Below are 14159 nucleotides of genomic sequence, written 5' to 3'. Positions count from 1 at the left end.
AGTCTGTTATACAAGATTGGACTCTCTTCTCGTTGACCCCACCCACAGCTGCAACGCTACGGCTAGACTGCACAGATGAGAAGGGTGAATTGGAAAGGTCTAAAATCTATCTATTGATTTGACTAAAATATCTGTGTATTGACAAAAAGTAAACACACCCAAAACACACACAAAAACACAAAGGCTGAATGCATTAGAAACCTGGTTAATTTCCCATGGTGTTGGGCTGCTGTATATTTTTGGAATCTTTAATATGTGGAGCTAAAGGCTAAACTTTAAACTTTATAGAGATGTATATTGTTGCTTACTTGCTTGTTTAAACGCAATGCCAAGCTTGGTGAGAAACGAATCCAGGACGCCGCAGATCCCTCTGTTCTTTTCTTGACTGCTATTGGAAGTTGCCCTGTCCAATTATTAATTATTCATCAGGAGGCAGATTAGAAGTGGCCTAGTTTCCGCAGCAGATGACTTTATAGTGCAGCGATCTGAGGGACAGCTTTACTCCCGCTGACCTACTGTAGGCCACACACTGTCCAGAGAGAGCACATACTAGCATTTCAGTTGTTTATCATTTTCTCTGCAAGTAGGCCTGTGCAGTGTGCAATTATTTGCTAAACACTTTTACGTAGAAGTATGCATGGATGCACACTAAGCAAGCAGTAGTTGTAGCAGTAGCAACGTTAGAAGTAGTAACTAGTAATAGTGGCATGGGCGTCAACATAAAACAATGGGAAATAAATAAATAAGCTAAATCGTACCCTTCAGGAAAAGAGATTTCAAAATAAAATTCAATCCAACAAAGAAGGAAGAAAAAATGAATTAAGTCTCAAACTGATTATCAATTCAGGAAAATGCTTTATCAGCATAATAATTCTTACATCCCCCCCAAGCATCAGTATAACACATGGCAATCATCCAGACATTTTGGGACATCATATCAACTACCCCCCCCCCCCTCCCCTCCCACAGGCTCATCGTTCAGTGTGGCAGATACTGTAGCTCCATAATTTGCAACCAGGGCAGATGTGTCAGATAGTTATAATTTTCTATGGAAGCACAGGAATTATTAAATGTTAGCTGGCTTGATAAAGTGTCAGACAAAAAGAGAGAGAGAGAGAGATCGAGACAGACCCACCCACCCTTCCTCATAGACATAGGTCATGTCTATGAATGTAGATTAATTTCTACCCGATCAGCAACAAAAGAAGACTTTTAGTTGGGAATAAAGTGTAGAAGATAAATGGCAGACAGGAGGGGAAGGGGTGTGTAGCTGATGGTGGATGCCCTGCAGACCTCAGACCTGGAAACAGCTAGTCTGTCATGAGGTCCTGCCATCTGTGCTGTTCAATGGCGATTCTGTCATGCTTCATACAGTAGGACTGATAAGAACGATGTGAAACCTACCCCCTTACCTGCAGGTCCATATGCAGTCGCTTGCATGTGCTGTATGTGTGGTACAGTATTAGGCCTGGAACATGTGCTGTATGTGTGGTACAGTATTAGGCCTGGAACATGTGCTGTATGTGTGGTACAGTATTAGGCCTGGAACATGTGCTGTATGTGTGGTACAATATTAGCCCTGGAGCATGTGCTGTATGTGTGGTACAGTATTAGGCCTGAAACAAGCAGCAACTTCAGCCTGTTTTGCGTGGCTGCTACATTTACAGAGCAAAACGTCTAAATAAACATTCATAATTCAAATATAAAGCGCTCGCCAATCTGCCACGGATGTTAGAATTTTGCTGCGTCGGTTATTAGCACCCGTGCATTCCGTGTTCACTAAAAAGCATTTTTGTCCGATCGTCGGCAAGTTTTTCCTTGTTTTCCCTTTGTATTTCCACCTTCAACTGTGCCCCGGCGCCGCCCTGTCTGTTGTCACGTGCATTTTAAGAATGTATTGAATGAAAAGTAGCCTCTGTACCTCGGTACCGGTCTTTTTTTTTTTCATTTGCATTCCGCTCAAAAATGAAAGCCGGGGGGAAACACAGTGATCCCGGCTGCACCCGCCAATCCCGCCACTGGTGAAGTACAGGCGTCATGTGAACCTTGGCTAGTGTGGTATCAAATTCAACATTGTGCCAGTGCCTCTTTGAAAGCAGTGCTTGGAAATGATTAAAATGTTGCACGTCTGCTAACGCATGCTTTCTGACCATTCCCGCAGAGATTCTAATCACTCCAAACAACAACACTGTTTTCTATTGAAATCTGTCCGCTCCCATCCCACACAAATGCCATATGATTCGGTATGTAGAGCAGACATTTATATTCCTAGCAATGCTGTGTGCCTTTATTTAAAACTGAAGGCTGTTTCAGCAAAGTAGGTGTCTGTGAACGCACCTATCTATTATTTCTACATCTGTGCCAAAGGTATAGCTGACGTTAACACAATCAGCGCCGGGTTTTCTTTCAAAATAGAAGTGTCAACTTTTGTTTGATCAAGCAAGTATGTCTTCATTTCACTCTGAATTGGTCCCTCTTCTTGTTGTTGTTGTTCTGTTTTCTTTTGCATTGGATCCTGCACATTGTCCTGACTGAGCCAGATTTGCCACCCTTTCATATGACTCGTCACATTTGCTGTCCTCCAACAATTGTATTTTTTAGACATGACAAGTACTGCGGCTGGGCTTGCACACAGATACTGCTTTGAAAGTAGCTCCCAAGTAGCTCCCATCTCCTGTCAAACCCTGCAGCTTCACCTTCAATGCTTTGGTGGCTGCGCTGTCATCCTTTTGCACATGCCATATTTTCATATTTGGTTATCATCGAGAGACAGACTATGAAGCATTCATTTCTTGACAATACTCATTCTGAGATGAACTTAAAGCATGTCCCCCTGCAATTCTCCAGCATGTGGAGCGTGCAGTTCCCGTGATTTGATCTTGGGTTAGTTTGTGGTCAATCGCTTTCTGTAGGAGTTGCTTTTCTATACAAGTGCTGCAGTGGCCTTGACACTTTTTTTTTTAAATGGTCGACCAGCAGTCTAGCAGCTGCTTTGGTACCACAGACCGGTACTCTTTTAGGGCAGCGTTAATATACTGTAGTGTACATTTGCAGAGTGTGCCCAGCACAATGAGCCCCTCATACTCTTCCCCAAGATGGATCATCATTGACGTTCAAACAGAGAATCATGTTTGAAGCTTTATCGTGCACGACAGCCTCCCACCTCCCTCCTGGAATGTCCATGATTTCATTGAGACGTTTTCCACAGTGTTACTCTCGGTCGTCTCTTTCATTTCCAGAATGCATGTGACTCAAGTCGCCAGTCATCAGTGATTAAATGAGCAGCAACTGTCATTGACATGTCATGTAAAGCTTCCATTTTCTGTGATGTTCAGATGTCGGTTTGTGGAACTTAATTTAATTTGCTCCATAATTACCTCTTGTTTTATCATATTTTGCCATTCATGTGTGTATAACCGTGTCTCGGTTGTGAACAATGTAGCCCAATGTAGCTGCGTAAATTCCACACCCTTTACAATGTTGAGAGGCCTCATATTTAGTGCAATGAAATCTACATCATTGTAATTGCGTGTTCACATGTCTCTGTGAGCAGGGACCTCAAATCCAGTGTTTTCTGTGTTACTTTTGGAGATCCTGATGTAATATCATATTCACTGCTCATCGGATGGGTCTAGCAGAGATATGTTTTAAATTTGACTTGTCATAAACATTAATAGTCATTTTAGACATACCTGTATGATATTAAGCTAATGTAATTTATAATCTTGTGCATAAATACTAGTTTGATTAAATTCGTTTTTGATCCTGCGCTCATCCCACGATGATGATGATGAGTGCCTGCTCCTACACACCATAAAATAAAATTATCCCAAACCTGCAACATTTGCGTTGGGTCTCGCTGGACCTGTGGGAAACAACCCCATTGTAGTTCTCTAGCTCCAGCGCTCACAATTCTTGACAATCAGTCACTCAAATATAGCTCGGAAAGAATAGCTCATTTGGTCAAAGTTGGACAATGCACGTTGTTTTCTTGTCAATTACCATTTGTTAAGGATTTGTATTGTAATCAGATGCACAAGGAAGATCAATACTAATTCCCCCTTGCTGGTCTATTGAACTCAAAAACATCTCTCGCCCTGTGCTGCATGCAGGGTTAAGAAACACACTGCATGAGATTTTGAGCTTGAAAGGATCTAGAGCGGTTCCATGGTTTCCACGGGGCCGTTGTTATTGCTGTGTTGAATTAAACAGTTATTACACAAACCCAAACATTATTTAAGCCACGTTCTTCTCCACGGCGTCTTCAGAGTTGACAGAGTTCTCAAAATGTCAAACCAATTTCATCCCGTCTTAGCCGTGACCCATTTCTGGCCCCTCTATCTCCTGCCCTTCTGCCTCCCCTATGCAAACCCTCTACCAGTACTACGTCTTAATATTTACCTTTTTAGGCATTTAGCAGATGCTTTAATGAACAAACATGTGCAACGGTAGACCTGAATTCAGCTCAGAGATCAACAACATTACAAATAAATCATTTTTAAGAGGCACAGTGCCCAGACCATATTTCTGTGGTCAAAGACATAATATGACCACAGAAATATGGTCTTATGCTCCAGCTAATATTATTAGTCTGAGTGCAAGCTTTTAGGGGAGGGCAAAGGCATATTACTTAACACCACAAGAGGACCACCGTGGAAATATGTCCTGGACATTATTGCGTTTTATCATTGATTGTTTATTAATTATTTTTGCTCATTAGAAGAAAAGATTTGTGTAAACTTTCGTCATAATAAAAAATAGTTCTCTATTGTAAGATTTGAATTATTCATTTGAAAATAGCAGATCTACAAGCTCACAGCACTAAGACGAGATTTATAGTGGTTAAATTGATTTTGATGCTATATTCATTCATTATTTTGGCACAGTCAAGGACCCCACTTTGAGAACTACATAATCTGTATCATAAAATATAATAATTCCTTAATATGCATGGTTAATCTTGCACACTTCTTCCCATTGGGAAGGTGAGGTGAGGTGATGAAAGCATGAATTACCTTCTCAAGGTCAGAAACAGAATATGATTATATTTTTGCTATATTTCTGAGTTGAAAAAACAACAGGATTGTACCATCTTCACTTGCTGATTAAATGATAGACTGGAGTCAAACATCACGCCTAGATTACAAGCTACACTTTTACGTTATTGGACAGGTTGCCAAGCGGGGATGGAATTTGGAGGGCCAAAGAGGAGGATTTAGAATCATTAAGATGGAGGAAGTTCTGGGACATCGAGCACTTGATGTCCGACAGACAAGTGAGGATCTGGGATATGAATTATATGAGCTGCCAGGTTTGAGGGGGATGTATAACTGAGAATCATCTGCGTAACAATGAAAGTTGATTTTTTTATTTTTCGTATAATATTGCCAAGTGAGAGCATGTAACTGGAGAATAATAATGGGCCCAGGATTTATCCTTGTAGGACACCAGAGGTCAGGGGGATCTGAGAGGATCAGACGGGACTTTTCTGTCTGGATGTATGGGCTGTCAATCAGATAGGACTTTTCTGTTTGGATGTATGGGCTGTCAATCAGATAGGACTTTTCTGTTTGGATGTATGGGCTGTCAATCAGATAGGACTTTTCTGTCTGGATGTATGGGCTGTCAATCAGATAGGACTTTTCTGTTTGGATGTATGGGCTGTCAATCAGATAGGACTTTTCTGTTTGGAACCACCCAAGTGCAACCAAACTGACTTGTCTTTTAGTTCTACTGGATCTCTTCTCCACTAGTCCCTCCCTAACATGTTCTTTACATGCAGTTTTTTTTATCCTTTGATGAAATTGTAACTTATTGTAGCTTAGTTTTTATTTTGTCATGGCTTCCAGTTCCCACCTGATGTTGTGTGGGAGTTCAGACTGATCCAGACCGTACTGAATAACTGCTTGCTTGCATAATGTCTTCAGACTAGGACTCAAGTTTAAGATAAACATGTCATCACTTTATCCTCCAAAGAGGATGATACGATCTCCCACAATGCAACAGCAGCCATCATACATCGTTAAGGGGCCGTTCCCCTTGGGTTTAACCTCCTTCCAGGATAAAGTCTCTGGATTGTACTACCACAGATCATTGAAGTGACCAAATATGTACAGCTCTCCATTGTAGTTAAAGGCTGAATGGTGCGCACATGCTTTTGCTTTTTCAGGGTCAACAGTTACGCTCAATTGTGTTGATTTATTTTTTATAAACGATAGAGTGACCATGATTGTATATCATATATGTATGATTTGCAGGCACACTTGTGTTTTGTGCAATCTAATACACAAAACAAAAGGCTCCTACAGCACATGGTTCTCTTCATCCCTTTAACCACATCTCCATCTCTCTTTTCAGCGGCCAACCAGAGAGAGGCTCTCAAGTCTCCGTTCCACCTGAAGGAGGAGCCCCAGGCTGAGGAGGCCCTGAGCCCCAGGCCCGCCTCCCAGTCCCAGGGCCCGGGACAGCCAAGCTTCCCTGCTACCTTCTGTCAGGATGGGCCCACCGAGCGCCTAAAGGTGCCCCTCAAACCGCGGGAGGGAAGCCCCAGGGCCAAGAACAGCCTGCTGGACCAGGACATCAATATCAAAGTGGCCTCGGAGCTGCTGATAAAACTGTCAGGTAGGACATTCGGTATGTTGACCTATACTGTGTGCAGTACATCACGCATATGAAGAGTTTCATTACCTTATCCAGCATTTGAAATAAATCTTCCGTTCCATATATTTCGAGAGAATTGAGTTTGACACCTAGACATACAAATCATACAAAAGCTGACAAGAATTTGAAGTATATCACTGGCTATTACTGAACTTATTAATCATTGTGTGATCTTTGCTTATATTGTAGTTGCTCTTATTAAAGTAGATTGATTAGTACACTCCTAGGAAAGCAGAGAGGATGACCGTGTATATGTGACACATGTAGAAAGATCTGGTGGGATTGACCATACAGATGCACAGACATGCATCTTAATGATTGATAGGCTCATCATGGTTGTCGGCTTCGCCTGTCATACATTACATTAAATTAAGGACCATGCCAGCAGTGTGACGTGTTTATTCCATTGACTACAGCTCTCTGTATACTTTACATTACTGCCAAACATTTTACAAAGCATATTGTGGTTTGTTTGATTTTGAAGGAAGCCTTTGGCTTTCATTCATTTCCGTATGGTATGAAAAATGAGCTTTGCTTGTGATAGGTACCGGTAATAGACGGGGAGCCAGGATCTGTGATGTCATGCCATACTTTTTATTTGTGTTTTTTCTATTCATTTGGTAGTTAACCCATTCTGACCTGAGATCAGATTCTAACGCACAGAAGAATGGTGGTTCTTTAACGCATTTTTTTTTTAAAGTTATGGCCATTTTTGTATACCACACTATAGACAACCAATATAAGGCAACATTTTCCAAATTCCATCATGTAGCATGTGACAATTGTGACATGTCAAACTAGGGTTTTTTCATGATTCTGAATCCATTCCAAGCATTCGTTTTGTGCGAAAAACACTCCTTGAAAACGGCCTGCAAGTTTCCGTATGCTGAAAATAGCAAGCAAGCGTTGTGTAACAAGCTCACAACGTGTCACGGACGCAACATGTTATATGAGCTTGCAGATCAGCTATATTCAGGACATCGTACGGCGAAGTATATGTCAGGCTTCACTTGGGGCGAGATGTGTTTTCTTGGCGATGCACACACAGCGCTCCTCAACCTCAACGCAAAATAAACAGTTAATGTAAGGGACAGTAGGGCAGGAACACGGTATTAATAATATGAGCTTTTTTCGGTAGCACGTTATCGTCACAAGTTTACCTCCTGGTTTATCATCACAAGTTTATCATCACAAGTTTTCCCCGGGTTTGGGACATATTCTGTGTCTGCGTGGATCAGTGTGAGTGAGCACACATCATAGAGTTGAGCTGCGCACATCAGAGAGAGGCACAGCAGACTGGGCAGAGAGAGATTACATTCATTTGGTGTCGGACTCAGGCTGATTATATTGCAGAACCATGTCAGGCTTTAGCAGGACCGGGCTGGACTTTTGGCCCCGTGCAGGGTTTTAATGAGCGACTAATTACCCTATTTAAAGTGAAAATGCAAATATCTAAAAATAAAGACATGAATGGGAAAATGGTCTAATATGTTTATGTACGATATCGGACCGAAACTGTGAATAGACACTGACTGATGTACTTTATGTTGAATTCAGCATGGCACTTTAACCTGCTCTAGATGGATTCTTTATAAACCATTGTCCAGAAATGGTTCCAAAATTCAGATCCTTGAAGTGAACTTCCATGGAATTTCCATTTTCCAGCTGTCCACTTCACCAAGCACACAGGGCTGGTAGAACAACATATTCAAATCAGCCCCACAAACCTCAGGCTGACCCAGGCATCAACCAGTCACAAACCATTCTGCCTCCTAGCAGCCTAGTAATCCCCTCTAAATCTGGAAATGCGCTTTAAATTTAATCCGTATTGATGGTGATACACCTCTAAAAAAAAAAAAACATTTACACAGCCCACAACCTAAACTCCACAGCAGAATGATAAGCGTGATATTGTTGACAACAATATAATAATGTGAAATGTTCATCAATCATAATGTTTTTCGCCGTGTGTGTGTGTGTGTGTGTGGGCTCAGGTCGGGCACTTTATGCACTTTTATTTGTTGTGCTGCTGAATGGGGACTCACTCCGGGTGTCTCACATCAGCCAATAGGAGCTCAGAGGGTGCGGGTCAAAGGTCACGCTGTGGAGCACGATAAAAGGATTGTGTTTTGCAACCCTGGCTCTCATCTCAAAGAAGAATCCATAAATGTAGTTGTTGTTAAAGGTGAACAGAGGCTGTCTGCAGAAGAAGCTCATCTTGTGGAAATGGTCTTTGCTTTGTCTCTGGTCTCAGCTGCACAATCTTTTGGCCGGAAAATATTTTGTGTCCCCAGTGTGGCGATACACGGGTCACCCTCCTCTCAGCTCTTCATTTTCTCTCCATCCATCCCTCTATCTCATCTCTCTCTCTCTCTCTGGTCTCTCTCTCCCTCTCTCTATCTAAGCTGTGGTGAAGGAGGGCCACCGGTAGGCTCAGGGTCAATTCTTCGCCTTATTTTTATGTTGTGCAGTCGATAGTCTTCGTTTCTCCTGCGAAATCCCACTCCAAAACAAAGCCATCGATCAAGGTGTATCCATGCGCTACATTGCACCTACTGTACAACCTCATCCCACCCTCCCCACCTCGTCTCCACAGATAAGGAAACATCGCGTTGTGTTATTTTCGAAGGCCCCCCTGCCACATAACCACATTAACCCTGGTGTCACTATTTTGGGCACATGAAATAGTTACAAAAATAAAAAAGGTCTACAAGTTCACAGCACATCAGAATTCAATACGTTGTGAGCTTGTAGGTCAGCTATTTTCGCTACAATGTAGTGGATAAACAATAACATGTATGTGAAGTCAAAGAGGGTCTTGATGACTTCCAAACAGACTGAGTGAATAGACCGTCCTTTATGTACTGTAGAGACGGTCTATTCACTCAGTCTGTTTGGTCAGTGGTTGTACACTTTAAAGTGTTAATTTATCTATTCAGTGTTGTGTTAATATAACCAAATGGATGAATTAAAGTCTCAGCAGGCCCTTTTGTTTTCGCAGCGTATATGGCTAAAATGATGATGATCATATTGTTGGATATTATTGTGATCACAGTCAGCTTAAGTGTTTCGACAAACAGCAGTACATTGACAGTTCACAGTGTTATTAAATAAAACGATAGTAAATATTTCAGGTGTGCAAGTATTTGACGATTACGTGGAAACTGCAATTATGTGTTTTCACACATGTTCCATCACGCTGCATCTGCCTTTGTACCACAATTGTGCTCTGTTTTTGTTCCGTTTTTTTGGTCCCAATTACTCTTCACCTCGTGTTGCTGCTAATGAAAGTTTAGCTGCTTATTTTTAGTCCCACCCAAAACACGATCAAGTGCCGTGTCTCGTTCGAGTGCGTTTGTTGGAGGTGTTTGTCCAGTGTGGGCTGCTGAAGTGGGTCCCTCACCCTATCAAGTGCATAATTTGCTCAAGTATGTATCAGATTGTACAAATAGAAATAGCCACTACATGATCATCAGGGGGGGAAAGCATTGTTTTACTCTATATGGCTGGATATATGGGGTACAGAATGATGTGTGGTCATATACGAGTAATTGTTCTGCACAAAGAAAAAACAAGTTATATATTTGTATTTCAGATGTGACGGGAGCATATTGCATGAGACTACTTTGTCTATAATGCAATCAAATAAATATTGGTCTCATATGTTAAATTAGATCTATAGGCCACATATTTGGCTCACCCCCCCCCCAGTCAAACTAAAGCACACTAGTGCATAATGGCATCATGTGCACAATGTGCACTGCACATACACAGGTCATTGTGTGTGGCTTTATATTTGAATGGACCAAAAACACAGAACGCTTTGTTCACAGGTTAATAAAGCAGTAGGAGTGTGTAGGCAGTGTCCATGTGTGTTCAAAACACCAGTATACACCAGTATACTTCATCCCCCATCCTGTATCAGCAAACGTGTGACGTGAGTGTAAGGGGGAAGGCACTTTGCATGGGTTCAAATCACGTCTCTGCGATGTGTGTGTGTATCGGAGATACACTATATAGTGCGTGCGTGCGTGTGTGTGTGTGTGTGAGATGGACACACACATCACACACCAGCTGCCATTGTTCTGGCTGTAAGGCTGGTGTTGGAGTGAGTCATGCTGGCTGTGAGCGCTGCGGTACTACACGTGTGCTGCTCTGCTGCCTGCCCCCAGGTCACGTTCCCCCTGTGTGTGTGTGTGTGTGTGTGTGTGTGTGTGTGTGTGTGTGTGCGTGTGCGTGTGTGTGTGTGCATGTCTGCGTGCGTGTGTGTGCATGTCTGCGTGCGTGCACGTGTGTGATACATGCGGACCTGTGTGGGTTTATGTCTGACTCGCGTGCATGGGCATATTTGTGTGTCTGTGGCTGGCTGCTTGTGTGTGTGAGAGCGAGATTAGATTTGGTGCTTGTAAGCAACAGAGAAAGGGAAAATTAGATATTGGGGGTGTGTGTATGTGTGCACGCACACACATGAGTGTGCACGCACACACATGCATCCTAGTGATTCCTCCAATGTGCTGCTCTCGCCTTTGTTCTTTGTTTCATCACCCTCTATCTCTCTTTCTTTCCCCTCCCTCCGTCCCTCTCTCTCTCTCTCTCTCTCTCTCTCTCTGAACTTCCTGCAGTTCTAACATTATCCGTTCTATCCTCCTGTTTCTGTCCTTAAGCAGCATGGCTATCTTCAGCGTTTATCCTGCTCTCCTCTCGTCTCCTCTGACCTGGGTTAGGCACAAGATGCCGCAGCGCTCGTCTCCTCTCCATCTCATTCCACTGGCTCCCTCTTTCCCTCGTTACCTTTCTCTTCTCTCTCTCTCTCTCTCTCTCTGTGTCTCTCTGCCCCCTCACAGCCCTCGGAGCGCAGAGCCGTCCATCGCCATGGCAACAGCGGGGGCGGCTTGTAGGATGGAGAAGGGCCGTCTGGAGTGACAGCTCTGACACCGAGACTAGACCCTCACATGACCTCGGGAGGGGAGGGGAGGAGGGCAGGAGGAGAGAGAGTGGGGTGGGTTTTTTTAGAGAAGGAGAAAAGGAAAGCGAGAGAGAGGGAGGTGGGGGGTGTAGCTACGAGGAAGGTCAGTGCTGTCATGCGGTCACGCACGACGCGTTTCGACGGCCACAAGGTCTTGGTTCAAGACCGTCTCAACTGTAACCCTTCCCTGAGCCCCCGTACCCCCGCCCGTGCTGACAAAGCTCGACTCCAGTGCAGTGTAACGCAGTCAGGAGGACGCAAATAAGGAAATGGGATTGCGTACAGATTAGCCACCGCGGCTGTTTGACTGTGAATGTAAATGCCTGTCTCCTCATTCCTCTCCTAACCAGCATAGCCAATAAGACATGGAGCCTTAATTGAATTCCCCCACCATTCATTGGCCAGTCAGCAGCAGCGGTACTGGGTTGTCATCATTATGGTCTGTTGTGCTGTAACACGACTTGCATCATCTCTCTAACTAGGTCACTTCTCCTTCCACCCCACTCCCCCCGCCCCCCCACTCCTTCTCCTTTCTGTCTCTCACTCCTCTACCTCCCATCTCCTCTCCAGCTACTCTTTCTGCTCCTCTTCTTTCCCTCTTCTATCCCTTCATCTTTCTTTCTCTCTCTCTCCCCCTCTCTCCCTCCCTCCCTCCCTCCCATACCCGCGTATGACCTGGTGTGTGCTGGTGGCGAGTGGCCGCGTTTCCACCAGTAGTCGCAGTACCTCCCCCACATCTGTGTTGTTTAAAGCCAGGCTGCCTGGCGTCTGGGGGCTAATTATGCCCAGCTAAAGAGTCCCCGGTGCCGGCAGCTAGTTGAGCACTAGCAGACCCGGGCCAGATGGGCATTGGTGTTGTAGGGCCAGGGAGGTACATGGCACCACACAGAGACGGCTAGCGGTGGGAGAGTGTGTAATACAGTAAGTAACGTGAGGTAGGGTGGGTGTTGGGATGTGTGTGTGTGTGTGTGTGTGTGTGTGTGTGTGTGTGTGCGTGTGTGCGTGTGCATGCGTGCGTGTGCATGCGTGCGTGTCGGCTACACCAGGCTGGCCAGAGTGTTGGTGACAGCCATGCCTTCCACCTACCCACTCGACACTCATCTAGCCTCTCTATAGGTAAGATAGAACATGCTGCACTGCACTGGACCTGCACCATTATGGCTTTAGTTTTATTTAGTTATAGTTTTAATTATGCACACAGTTCAAACATTCACAACAAAAGGTAACATTATTAAAAAGACATAAAATAAGTGCAGATGAGAAAGGAAACCCATAAAAGGCTTTAATATACAAGGTTCTCACCATTCCCACCATTATGGCTGAACCTATTATCCCAGTTATTTTACTGGACACTTGTTGGCCTCAATGACTCTGGAACTAAAGTCAATTGAATTAGTTGACTTTGTCTTTAACTATAGAAGCCTCAGTGAAACAAAGACAGTAAAAATACACATTTAATTGTACAGCTGTACTGCTGCCATGCCCACATGTTCTGTGGGTGTGATCTCACACTTTGGACTGGTTACACTTACTCATTACATACCCCCAGCCTCATAGCATGCACAGGCACACGCATGCACGTGCGCACACACATATATGCTTGACAGTCATTTGTGCAGTCAGTGGTTGTCACCCTGGCTAATTACTTAGAGAGCCTGTGATTGAAGGGAAATACCGTATGGAAGAAAAAGGGGATAGTGGGTGCCGAGACGAGTCCTTTGGGTGAAATGATTCACACGTGCTTTCACAATTGCTCATGTTCCCGAAACACATACACGTTTATGCACCCACACACACAACAAACGCATCCAAAGAGCAAAACCATTTGGTGCGTCTAAAGCTGATAATTTATCCATAACCTCACCAGACATGAGGGAAAATTCCCAGAATGCAACACGTATGTGAGGCTGCTCGAGGCAGACAGCTCTCTGGCACAACGCCTCAATCACTTTATCTAAAGCTCCACAGCTCTGACTGGTGCCCTCACCATGCCCTCTCTATGTGCCCTCACCATGACCTCCCTTACCACCGCCCTCCCTCTGTGCTCCCTCCACCTCTCTCTCTCTCTCTCTCTCTCTCTCTCTCTCTCTCTCTCTCTCTCTCTCTCTCTCTCTCTCTCTCTCTCTCTCCCTCCACCTCTCTCTCTCTCTCTCTCTCTCTCTCTCTCTCTCTCTCTCTCTCTCTCTCTCTCTCTCTCCCTCCACCTCTCTCTCTCTCCCTCCACCTCTCTCTCTCTCTCTCCCTCCACCTCTCTCTCTCTCTCTCCCTCCACCTCTCTCTCTCTCTCTCTCTCTCTCTCTCTCTCCCTCCACCTCTCTCTCTCTCTCTCTCTCTCTCCTCCACCTCTCTCTCTCTCTCCCTCCACCTCTCTCTCTCTCTCTCTCTCTCCCCAACTCCATCTCTCTCACACTCTCCATGTCTCAGTTAAGTCAAGTACAGTACACGATGACTTTCGTTCTCTCTTCTATCTCCTTTTCTCCCCCCCCCTCTCTCTCATTCTCTATGTCTTTATCTAATCTCTTGTGCTTTCTTC

The 14159-nt window shown here is 44.2% G+C and overlaps 1 protein-coding gene across 4 annotated transcripts in view; it reads left to right on the top strand.

The window, feature by feature from the left end:
- Positions 1-14159, top strand: part of znf827 (zinc finger protein 827) — a 111539-nt gene that overhangs the window by 47047 nt on the left and 50333 nt on the right. For 2 of the 4 annotated variants that reach the window (XM_080760365.1, XM_080760367.1), the window contains exon 5: positions 6358-6621. In XM_080760365.1, the coding sequence (XP_080616491.1) occupies positions 6358-6621 (264 nt within the window). Of the gene's footprint in view, positions 1-6357; positions 6634-14159 lie in introns of all 4 variants that reach the window. The other 2 variants (XM_080760366.1, XM_080760364.1) reach the window with 1 other exon arrangement.

The sequence above is a fragment of the Protomyctophum bolini genome (assembly GCF_963924005.1).
Source record: "Protomyctophum bolini genome assembly, chromosome: 3".
In the NCBI taxonomy this organism is placed as follows: Eukaryota; Metazoa; Chordata; class Actinopteri; order Myctophiformes; family Myctophidae; genus Protomyctophum; species Protomyctophum bolini.
This window is presented reverse-complemented; position numbering and strand designations above follow the sequence as displayed.